The sequence below is a fragment of the Schistocerca piceifrons genome, chromosome 8 (genome assembly GCF_021461385.2).
Source record: "Schistocerca piceifrons isolate TAMUIC-IGC-003096 chromosome 8, iqSchPice1.1, whole genome shotgun sequence".
Lineage (NCBI taxonomy): Eukaryota > Metazoa > Arthropoda > Insecta > Orthoptera > Acrididae > Schistocerca > Schistocerca piceifrons.
The window spans coordinates 106787481-106799224 of NC_060145.1; the positions used below are offsets into that span (position 1 = coordinate 106787481).

Genomic DNA, 11744 nt, shown 5'->3' on the forward strand with positions numbered 1-11744 from the left:
TTCGTATTAAAACATCGATAAAAATACATGGGCAATTCTAGTTACACTTAGAAAAATTCAGTTTCATTTTCGTAAACCTCTGACCAAACAGGATCGTCTGATATGCATCACACTAACATTGTGTAATTTTTATTTTGGTATTTTTCTAGTGATTTTCGTTTTTGTTTGTTTTCAGCTCTTCCATCCCCTTTCAGACTGTTTCACTCAATTTATTATACACACAATCTGCATGCAATCTGAATCCGAAAATTGTGAGTGACTCGCGATGTCATTAAATGCATTGAATGTTCATCATAGCTTAAAATTACACCAAGCTTAAATTCAGTTGATAGGACATATAGCAATTCTGACGTAGGACTTGTCCGTCGCCATGGGAATGACGTCACAAGCCAACAGAATAAAAACAGCAGCTTCAGCTGAAGGGGGTCACTTGGGCTGCAGTAGAGCAGTATTTGTACGGGCAGTCTTCGCACTCTTGTCTAGTTTTCGAGAGGGAGCTGTATTTTTTTCGCCTAGCATCGAAGTGGCAACACCGAAACACCGAGACAGTTGCGTACGCTTCACCAGCGTTATTATTATTTTTGATGCAAATAAAAGACCACTGTCTGAAACTGTTGTTTGTTAGTTATAGTGTTAAGATGTGAATGCAGCTCTAGTCGGTCGTGAAGCACGTACCATCGTGAGTTCCCTCGAGCGCCCAGACATCTACAAGCCACATGGTGACAAATCTGAGGTGTAGACCTGATATTAAAGGAATAACAGCCAACGTCTCCTTCTTCACTCCCGCGGACACACACACGCAGTCTTGAGTGCTGTGGCTCTTTGAGTAGTGGGCAGCTCCAAGGCGACGAGTGAGGTGGCAGTAGCAGGCTGCAACAACGGTCCGACGTTCCTGCGGGAATCCGGCAGGGCAGAACGCCTTTATAATCAATCCCACAAGAGCGCAATGCTGACGTCACTGGGCGACAACTGTGCCCTGTCATTCACCTGTGTCTCCTCGTCACTCCACAATGGTCGGCTATCTTCAATTTGGAGATGTCATGGTGGGTCATATGCAACTATGCAGAAATAAGATATCCTATTCCGTACTTACATTGAGGTGACAAAAGTCATGGGATACCCCCTGTTATCCTGAAGGATGATGGAGAGGGTTGTATGGGCGCACGACGGCAAGGTCTTCAGCGCCCGCTCAGTAACAGATTGAGACGGGTGTCAAGAAAATACTCAGAACAATAAGTTAAAACAGAACGTAAAACACAGGTAACAAGGTTGGAAATACACCGAAACGTGGGACGAAGCATGCCGTCAGCAGTAAAACATGGACAACACAAGAAGAAAGTGGTAGAGGGAGCTAAAACAATATAGCAGATGGAAGTGGCTGGCTGACAGCAAGGAAAAAAGGGAGGTGTCAGCCACTTTGCAATACACTAAAACCTCCAGCCTAAAAGTTTAGGCCAGAGTCCAGACACATCACAAAACTTAAAAACCCTAGACACACACGTCTCATCATTAGCTAAAACACAGGGCAGATCTCAATCAACTTGTGCTTCTGCCCTTGCATCACGGTATAAAATGCAGTCTGTTAAAATGTGCCGGACAGAGATGTGCACACCACAAGCATCACAAAACGGGGGATCCTCCCGCCGTAATAGAAAGCTATGTGTGAGAGGACAGTGCCCAGTCCGAAGACGCGTGAGGGTCACTTCCTCCCGCCTAAGCAACCAGCAGGAGGAACGCCACGGCCCAGTTGTTGACTTCACCAACCGCAATTTATTGGCCGTCCCCGCCAGCCATTCTTCCTCCCACAACTCCATGCACTTCTTGTGGAGTGCAGAAATGACACACTGTAAGGGAATAGGACACTGGACCACATCCTGCCCTCTGCAGACCGCCTTGGCAGCCCGATCGGCCTGTCCATTTCCCCATATTCCTACATGACCAGGCACCCCGCAGAAGGACACCTCCTTACCCCACCGTTGGAGCCAGTACAGTTGGTCATATATCAGCTGGAGCGTCGCCTCAGTTGGGTACAGATTCTGCGATGATTGTAAGGCACTAAGAGAATTGGAGTAGAGGAGAAATCGATTGCCCCGAACACGATTCATCTGCTCCAGTGCCTTCAGGATCGCGTGGAGCTCCGCTGCGAAAACGGTATATTCATCATGGAGGCGAATCCGGGTAACATGATCAGGGAACACTACAGAACAGCCAAGGAAATTCTCTTGTTTGGAGCCATCAGTGTAAACGACGGTAAAACCGTGATGCACATCTAAAATGTTAAAAAACAGAGATTGGAACGTAAAATCTGGTGTACTATCTTTTTTAAAATTAGTCAAATCCTGTCGGACCTCCTTTTGCCCGGCGTAGTTCAGCAGCTCGACGTGGTGTGGGCTCAACAGGTCGTTAGAAGTCCAGCGAAAGAATATTGAGCCATGATGCCTCTATAGCCGCCCATAATTGCTAACGTGTTTCCAGTGCAGGATTTTGAGCACGAACTGACCTGTCGATTGCGTCCCACAAACGTTCGATGGGGTCCATGTCCGACAATCTATGTGGGCGAACCATTAGTTCGAATTGTCCAGAACGTTCTTGAAACTAAACCATTAGTGAATAAACGTGGCCCTGTGACATGGTGCACTGCCATCGATAAAAACTACATCGTTGTTTGGAAACATGAAGCCCGTGAATGGCTGCAAACGGTCTCCAAGCAAACGACCATAACCATTTTCAGTCAATGGTCAGTTCAGTTGGACCAGAGGACCCAGTCCATTCCATGTAAACACAGTCCACACCGTTATGGACACAGTACCGGCTTGTACATACGGATGGGTTGGGTTGGTTTGGGGAAGGAGACCAGACAGCGAGGTCATCGGTCTCATCGGATTAGGGATGGAAGTCGGCCGCGCCCTTTCAAAGGAACCATCCCGGCATTTGCCTGGAGCGATTTAGGGAAATCACGGAAAACCTAAATCAGGATGGCCGGAAGCGGGATTGAACCGTCGTCCTCCCGAATGCGAGTCCAGCGACTAATCACCGCGCCACCTCGCTCGGTTGGACGGATGGCTTCTCGGTATCCGCGCCACTCGAACCATACCATCAGCCCTTACTAACTAAAATTGGGACTCATCTGACCATTCCACGGTTTTTCAGTCGTCTAGGGTCCAACCGATATAGCCACGAGCGCAGCAGAGACGCTGCAGGCGATGTCGTGCTGTTAGCAAAGGCACTCACGTCGGTCGTCTGTTGCTATAGTGCAGCCGCGCGGGATTAGCCGCGCGGTCTGGGGTGCTGGAGTCATGGACTGTACGGCTGGTCCCGGCGGAGGTTCGAGTCCTCCCTCGGGCATGGGTGTGTGTATCTTTGTCCTTAGGATAATTTAGGTTAAGTAGTGTGTAAGCTTAGGGACTGATGACTTCAGCAGTTAAGTACCATAAGATTTCACACACATTTGAAACATTTGCTATAGTCCATTAAAGCCAAATTTCGCCGTACTATCCTAACACAAACGTTCATCGTACGTCCGACAGATTTCTGCGGCTATTTCACGCATAATTGCTTGTCTGTCAGCACTGACAACTCTACGCAAATTCCGCTGCTCTCGGTCGTTAAGTGAAGGCCGTCGTATTCTCGGCACAGTCTTGACGCTGTGGATCGCGGAATATTGAATTCTCTAACGATTTAGAAATGGAATGTCCCATGCTTCTAGATCCAACTACCATTTCCCGTTCAGCTTCTGTTAATTCGCGTCGTGCGGCCGTAATTACAGCCCCAGACACCTCTAAACATGACTCACCTGAGTACAAATGACAGCTTAGCCAATGCATTGTCCTTTTATACCTTGTGGACGTGGTACTAACGCCGTCTGTATATTTGTATATCGCTATCCCACGACTGTTTGTCACTTCAGTGCAACACAAAAATGAACTTGCTGTTGGTACCTGCCATGTGCTGTAGAGCTGTACTGAGTACACCACAGTTCTCTCAAAGAGTTAGTTCAACCAAGAATTTATTTATTCTTGCACCAGAAGGAGAAACTAAAGATATATAATCAAGTTTGTTGTGAAAATAACAATTACTATGGATTTATGAAATGTTTTAGTTTATAATTTGTCTAATACATTATTACACTACTGGCCATTAAAATTGCTACACCACGAAGATGACGTGCTACAGACGCGAAATTTAACCGACAGGAAGAAGATGCTGTGATATGCAAATGATTAGCTTTTCAGAGCTTTCACACAAGGTTGGCGCCGGTGGCGACACCTACAACGAGCTGACATGAGGAAAGTTTCCATAGGCGCTGATGACCACGCTGTTTAGCGCCCTTAAACCTCAAACACACACACACGAAAGTTTCCAACCGATTTCTCATACACAAACAGCAGTTGACCGGCGTTGCCTGGTGACACTTTGTTGTGATGCCTCGTGTAAGGAGGAGAAATGCGTACCATCACGTTTCCGACTTTGATAAAGGTCGGATTGTAGCCTATCGCGATTGCGGTTTATCGTATCGCGACTTTGCTGCTCGCGTTGGTCGAGATCCAATGACTGTTATCAGAATACGGAATTGGTGGGTTCAGGGCGGTAATACGGAACGCCGTGCTGGATCCCAACGGCCTCGTATCACTAGCAGTCGAGATGACAGGCATCTTATCCGCATGGCTGTAACGGATCGGGCAACCACGTCTCGATCCCTGAGTCAACAGATGGGGACGTTTGCAAGACAACAACCATCTGCACCAACAGTTCGACGACGTTTGCACCAGCATGGACTATCAGCTCGGAGACCATGGCTGTGATTACCCTTGACGCCGCATCACAGACAGGAGCGCCTACGATGGTGTACTCAACGACAGACCTGGGTGCACGAATGGCAAAACGTCATTTTTTCGGATGAATCCAGGTTCTGTTTACAGCATCATGATGGTCGCATCCGTGTTTGGCGACATCGCGGTGAACGCACATTGGAAGCGTGTATTCCTCATCGCCATACTGGCGTATCACCCGGCGTGATGGTATGGCGCGCCATTGATTACACGTCTCGGTCACCTCTTGTTCGCATTGACGGCACTTTGAACAGTGGACGTTACATTTCAGATGTGTTATGACCCGTGGCTCTACCCTTCATTCGATCCCTGCGAAACTCTACATTTCAGTAGGATAATGCACGACCGCATGTTGCAGGTCCTCTACGGGCATTTCTGGATACAGAATATGTTAGACTGCTGCCCTGGCCAGCACATTCTCCAGACCTCTCACCGACTGAAAACGTCTGGTCAATGGTGGCCGGGCAACTGGCTCGTCACAATACGCCAGTCACTACTCTTGATGAACTGTGGTATCGTGTTGAATCTGCATGGGCAGCTGTACCTGTACACGCCATCCAAGATCTGTTTGACTCAATGCCCCGGCGTATCAAGGCCGTTATTACGGCCAGAGGTGGTTGTTCTGGGTACTGATTTCTCAGGATCTATGCACCCAAATTGCGTGAAAATGTAATCACATGTCAGTTATAGTATAATATATTTGTCCAATGAATACCCGTTTATCATCTGCATTTCTTCTTGGTGCAGCAATTTTAATGGCCTGTAGTGTACTTCTAAAATCACTTCAGAGGAAATTCACCTGGCGAGTTTTTGGAGAGATACGAGAGCTACAAGCGGGAGGCTAGTTGAGGACAATAACAAAGGCATAAGGTACTGACCGATGGTGGTGGGCTCGAGGTCGACCATGACGGTGCGGGGCACGATCTTGCCCGCCTCGGTCTGTGAGAAGAAGGTGGTGTAGCACTCGGTGTCGACGGCCACCTTGTCCGAGGGAATGCGGCCGTTGGGCTGTATGCCGTGCTCCAGGCAGTACAGCTCCCAGCAGGCGCTGCCGATCTGCACGCCCGCCTGCCCGATGTGCAGCGACACGCACTCCCTCTGAAACATGCGCGTATGTGTATGCGCGAATCGAAACACGACGAAAAAGATCTCGATCGAACAGTACACGGGTGTACCGACGATACACAGTGTGCAACTATGGACTGTCAGTATACCCGTGGACTGTTAAATCAACAAATACACCGGGATAAACTGAAGAATCGCAAAAAGAACTTGAATGTTGGTGCGAAGAAACTTCCGCCAGGCACTGCACAGCTACTTGCTGTGTATGTACAAGGTGAAATAGAATAACGGGAATGTTTGAAATGAGTAGTGGCAGCCATGAGCAGGTGGCAGCACAGAGGATTCGTGACGGGTAGCGAGTAAACAGTCCGCCATTTCAGTAACCATGGATCAGTGGAACGGACAACAGTGTACGTTAGCCATAAAAATGTTTTATAAAAACAATGAAATGAAACTTCCTGGCAGATTAAAATTGTGTGCCCGACCGAGACTCGAACTCGGGACCTTTGCCTTTCGCGGGCAAGTGCTCTACCATCCTCTTTTTTTTTTTTTTTTTTTTTTTTTTTTTGGTTTAGTTCGTTGTGTTTGGTCGTTGCGGACGTCACATGACATCCCTTCAAGTTCGTTGTTGATCCTTTCACTCAGTTTTTTATTACAGAGGCCAACCAGCTCTCTGACCGAACACGCTGAGCTACCGTGCCGGCACCATCTGAGCCACCGAAGCACGACTCATGCCCGGTCCTCACAGCTTTACTTCTGTCAGTATCTCGTCTCCTACCTTCCAAACTTTACAGAAACTCTCCTGCGAACCTTGCAGAACTGTTCTGCAAATTCCGGCACGGTAGCTCAGCGTGTTCGGTCAGAGGGCCAGCTGCCCTCTGTAATAAAAAAAAAACTGAGTTAATGGATCAACGACTAACTGAAACGGGTGTCTTTCGACGTCCGCCCAGAGCAGATACAACGAACGAAAACGAACAAAATGAGATTAAAAAAAAAGAGAAATAAAAGATGGTAGAGCACTTGCCCGCTAAAGGCAAAGGTCCCGAGTTCGAGTCTCGGTCGGGCACGCAGTTTTAATCTGCCAGGAAGTTTCATATCAGCGCACACTCCGCTGCAGAGTGAATATCTGATTCTAAAAACAATGATAGTTTGGAAGTGGCGCAGAGGGAGTTGCGCCTTTTTTATCATTTAGAACGTCATGATACCGTTCCGTCGAAACACGCTTCAAAATTTTGGATTAATAACTTTGAAGAGACTGGATCTGCCCTCAAGAAGACACCAACAGGACGACCAAGAAGTGTGCATTCTCCAGCGAACACTGATGTGGGAGCCCACGGCGTTCAATTCGTAAGCAAGCAGCAGTGGTTGGTATGTCCTGGGAGAGTGTTCGCAGAATTCTTCATCTTGATTTAAAATTTCATTCGTAAAAAATACAGATGGTGCAACGATTGAAGAACAACTATTACCGGTTACGATTAGGATTCTGTCAACAAATGATAATAAAAATAACCAATGACGATGAATTTCTAAACAAGTTGTTGATGTCAGAGGAGGCAAATTTTCATCTTACAGGTCATGTGAATAAACAAAACTACCGCTAATGGGCAAACAAAAATCCTAATGACGTTCATGAACCCTCTACACGCTTGTAAAGTGACAGTATGGTGTGGTATTTCATCACATGGGATTATTGGTCCGTATTTTTTCGCAAATGAACAGGAAAACACAATAACTGTCAATGCCGATCTTTACGTGGAGATGTTACGAACTTTCGTTACACCTGCATTGAACAGCTTTCCAAGTGTTCAAGAAGTCTGGTTTCAATAGGACAGAGCGACATCACACACTGCACGCCAATCAATGGCATATGTGCGAGAATTTTTTGGCAACCATGTGATCTCACGATTCGGTAACATTCCCTGGCCCCCTAGATCGCCAGATTTATCCGTTTGTGATTTTTTCTTGTGGGGCTACCTCAAGAGAAAAGTCTACACAACTCGACCAAGAACTCTGGATGAGTTAAAACAGAGAATTCGGGATGCAATTCACAGTATCCCAGCAGAGATGTTGCAGCGGTCAATGAGGAATCTCAACAGCAGATTTCACGGATGTATTCGTACAGGAGGGCGGTATTTAAAGGACGTAATTTTTAAAAATGTAAATGCCATCAATGTTTCGCAAATGGCAAAGTTGTAAAGTTCATTTACTATGAATGCAATTTCTTTCCTTCATCACTTCTAGTTTTATCGTATTGTGGAAATGTTCCCGTTTTTCTGTGTCACCCTTGGCAAGTAGATCCTAAAATTAAAACGAGGCTGTAAATATTTTGCTTCAGCAGGAAGAGGTCAGAGAAGTCATAACAGGCTACTGACTGACAAACATGCTCTCCGTAATTTATAAGACGTTCACTTCAGTTACCACCGGCTATATAGATAAAAGCGTTAGCTCCTGATCTGGCAAAGGAATGAGCAGAGTTTAGAAGTAGAAAAAGCGCAATGGGCCATTTCTATGGCGTGAAGGGACGATGAGTAGGCCTACCTACTCGTATTACCACATTATCGGTCATTGTTACTATTAGGCATGGTTTGTATATGGGGTGCGTCGTAATTAGTAATGAAAACTGACACGCGTGGAAGTCCATGACAATAGAAAGAAAACTTTCTAGTCAACAAAGCCTCACAAACTAACCGTTTCCCAGATTACTGCCGATGTGTCGTTACGAGTTTCCTAGCTGGTATAACAGCAAAACCCCGATTGCTTGAAGAATCGAACTTCCACGTACAAAACAGTTTCAAACGTTTGATTACCTTATAAATGAGTTAATATGTTGAATATTTGAATTTAAGCATGTAAGCGGGAAAAGAAGTTTAGGAAAGTTTAGAAAAAAATTGTCCTTAAAGTCTGTTGGAAGTCGCTAATCCTTTCATTGTGAAATACTGGGTAATTTACTCTCTTCTTTAAGCAAAAGCTTGTTTTTACGCATCTCAGTACCTACGACGTCATATCTCCTGAAATGTGTGTTCTATAATGATTTACCTCCACAGGTACATTTCGTGATGTATGTGGATACTACTTGCGTAGTGTGTTGCGAATAGAATCGGTAGTAAAGAAGTAATAAATTAGAATGACTTGCCTGATTCTAAAGTTTTACTGCATGAACAGCGAAAATTTATCAACCGATACAAATTTTCCGTTTCAAAATTTTGTGAGGGGTGTCAGAGAGAAAATGTTTCGTCACGGTATGAAAGTACGTCCAAAATTTGTTGGAATTCACCAAGCTCTCTCATTGCCAATTACTAGATGAGTAGATATCGGGCATTTGCGTAACGTCAGATACAAAGATAATCTTAATACTTGTCTTCTAGGATGAGATTTTCACTCTGCAGCGGAGTGCGCGCTGATATGAAACTTCCTGACAAATTAAAACTGTGTGCCGGACCGAGACTCGAACTCGGGAACTTCGCCTGTCGCGGGCAAGTGCTCCACCAACTGAGCTACCCAAGTACGACTCACGAGCCGCCCTGACGGCTTCAATTCTGCCAGTACCTCGTCTCCTACCTTCCAAACTTCACAGAAGCTCTCATACGCACCTTGCAGAACTAGCACTCCTGGAAGAAAGGATATGCAGAGACATGGCTTAGCCACAGCCTAGGTTAGCAGAAGAGCTTCTGTGAAGTTTGGAAGGTAGGAGACGAGGTACTGGCAGAATTGAAGCTGTGAGGACGAGTCGTGTGTTGTGCTTGGGTAGTTCAGATGGTAGAGCACTTGCCCGCGAAAGGCAAAGGTCATGAGTTCGAGTCACGGTCCGGCACATAGTTTTAATCCGTCAGGAAGTTTCTTAGTACTTGTCTTATTGTGATGAATCTTTAAAGCAAGATTATACCGCTTAATGAGTACATTATGATATCATTTTAATTTCTTTGATTTGGCCAAAAATGGAGCGGATTATTAAAATTCATATTTTTGTTATCCCTGGAAGCTGTTACACAGGCAGCCAGCAAATGGAACTGAGTTCGAGGATGGAGGTTTAGTGTCTCCTAAAAGTCGTCAGACGCATTTTCTCTGGTGTTACGAGACATATCTGCAATTTTCAATTCCACACTTCACGTCTTTCATGTTACGTCAACCATCGATGGAAACGGTCGGTTTGTTTGCCGTTACAGACAAAATTATTTTTAAAGCGGAATTTTACTTCCCATTCAGTACAGCGGTCCCAGATCAGCCTAGTACGACATTCGTTTTATCGATATGTATTAACAGGGACATTAAAACACAAGGAATAACAAGTAGCTCATCAGCGACTGAGCAGCGCTGCATGCTTGGCCCGTAGCAGTCAGGCGGTGCTGTGGCTGTTGGGGTACTGGTTATTATTAGAGTTTTACTGTCCCTGATGATACATAACGATGAAACGAATACCTCACTAGACTGATCTGGAATCGCTCTACTGAATGGGAAGTAAAATTACTCTTTGGAAATAATTTTGCTTGTAACAGCAAACAAACGCTTTCCGTCCACGCTGGTTGCCCCATGAAAGACTTGATGAGTACAGTTTGTTTGGAATTATACCAGCTACGCAATGCAAAAACGAAACTTGCAGATATCTACGGAAACACCAGAGAAAATGGGCCCGATGACTCTTAGGAGGCATACTCCGTGTATGCAGAATTTTAAGTTCTGGACTATGTTCCCATCACACTTGGCTCAAATTGCACTCAAGACCTACATTAACATGAAATATAAAACGTTACGTACCACATTTTACTACCTCCTTGTACAGAGCCATTCAATGTGGCGTCCTCACATCTGGAAGCAACACTTGTGAGTTAACGAACATTGCGCTCTCATTTAAATATATGGCCGAAAGGAATTGTGAAACGAACCCTGTCGTCCAGGACCGTGTGCCACAAAGGGCACATATTCGCCATGAGATGGGGAAACTCACAAGCGTCTACTGTGCTGTAGTGCGCAAGTGAGACAGACGAGAACCTACGTCATAGGGAAACCCCGCAGACGCCTTTTGTGGCCAGGCGGAACTAAGATCGGCCATAAAGGTTAACATTTATGAAACCTATTTAATTCCGTAGTAATGCAGGGAATGAAGCCAAAGTAATTTTTATCTGCCATGCTCCATAAAATTTCATGGTGATCCCAATAAAACTTGAATATAGATCAAATATATAATAGTTTAGGATTTACTGTTAAAGTGAAATTAACAAGTTTTGTAACAAAGACCTGAATGCTAAAATCTGAACGCTTTGATCGATCTTAACGATTGATATTTCATATATAAGCGCATCATTAAAATGCCAAACGTTGTAAATATCAACTCTGTAACTTTATTTGCGTAAAGGATATGGTGAATTTAAGTTATCACTATTTTCGCTTAAGCATCAGATCATCATTTGCTCCACACAAAACACGTTGAACGATGGCAGCATGACACCTTACTGAATCATTGAGTAACAGAATTTTTTATGTAAAGTTTAGTGCGTAATAGTTACTTTTCTTCTTTATTTATTTATCAGAAAGCACATTGGTGCAAGGCTACTGGCCGTGACATTCAAAGTTAAGAAGGGCATTGTATTGATTTTATGTAAAAGAATTTAATGTTTATTATCCAATGGGTATTATTGTTACTTTATCTACAAGTGAAAGTGGTCAAGCTTTGATTATTTAAATATGTTAAAATGTAAAATAATGTAGAATAAGCTGTAGCCAATCAGATGGGCGGCTTCAGGAAAGGGAATTGTCCTAGTCAGTTGAGCGAGGAGTATGTTTGCCGGCAGGAGTGGCCGAGTGGTTCTACAGTCTGGAATCGCGCGACCGCTACGGTCGCAGGTTCGAATCCTGCCT

The 11744-nt window shown here is 45.0% G+C and overlaps 1 protein-coding gene across 1 annotated transcript in view; it reads right to left on the reverse strand.

The window, feature by feature from the left end:
• LOC124712106 (tubulin alpha chain-like) overlaps positions 1-5936 on the reverse strand; it is a 46789-nt gene extending 40853 nt beyond the window's left edge. Inside the window, exon 1 of the mRNA XM_047242403.1 lies at positions 5708-5936. Within this exon, the coding sequence (XP_047098359.1) occupies positions 5708-5936 (229 nt within the window). The remainder of the gene's footprint in view (positions 1-5707) is intronic.
• Positions 5937-11744: the final 5808 nt, after the last annotated feature.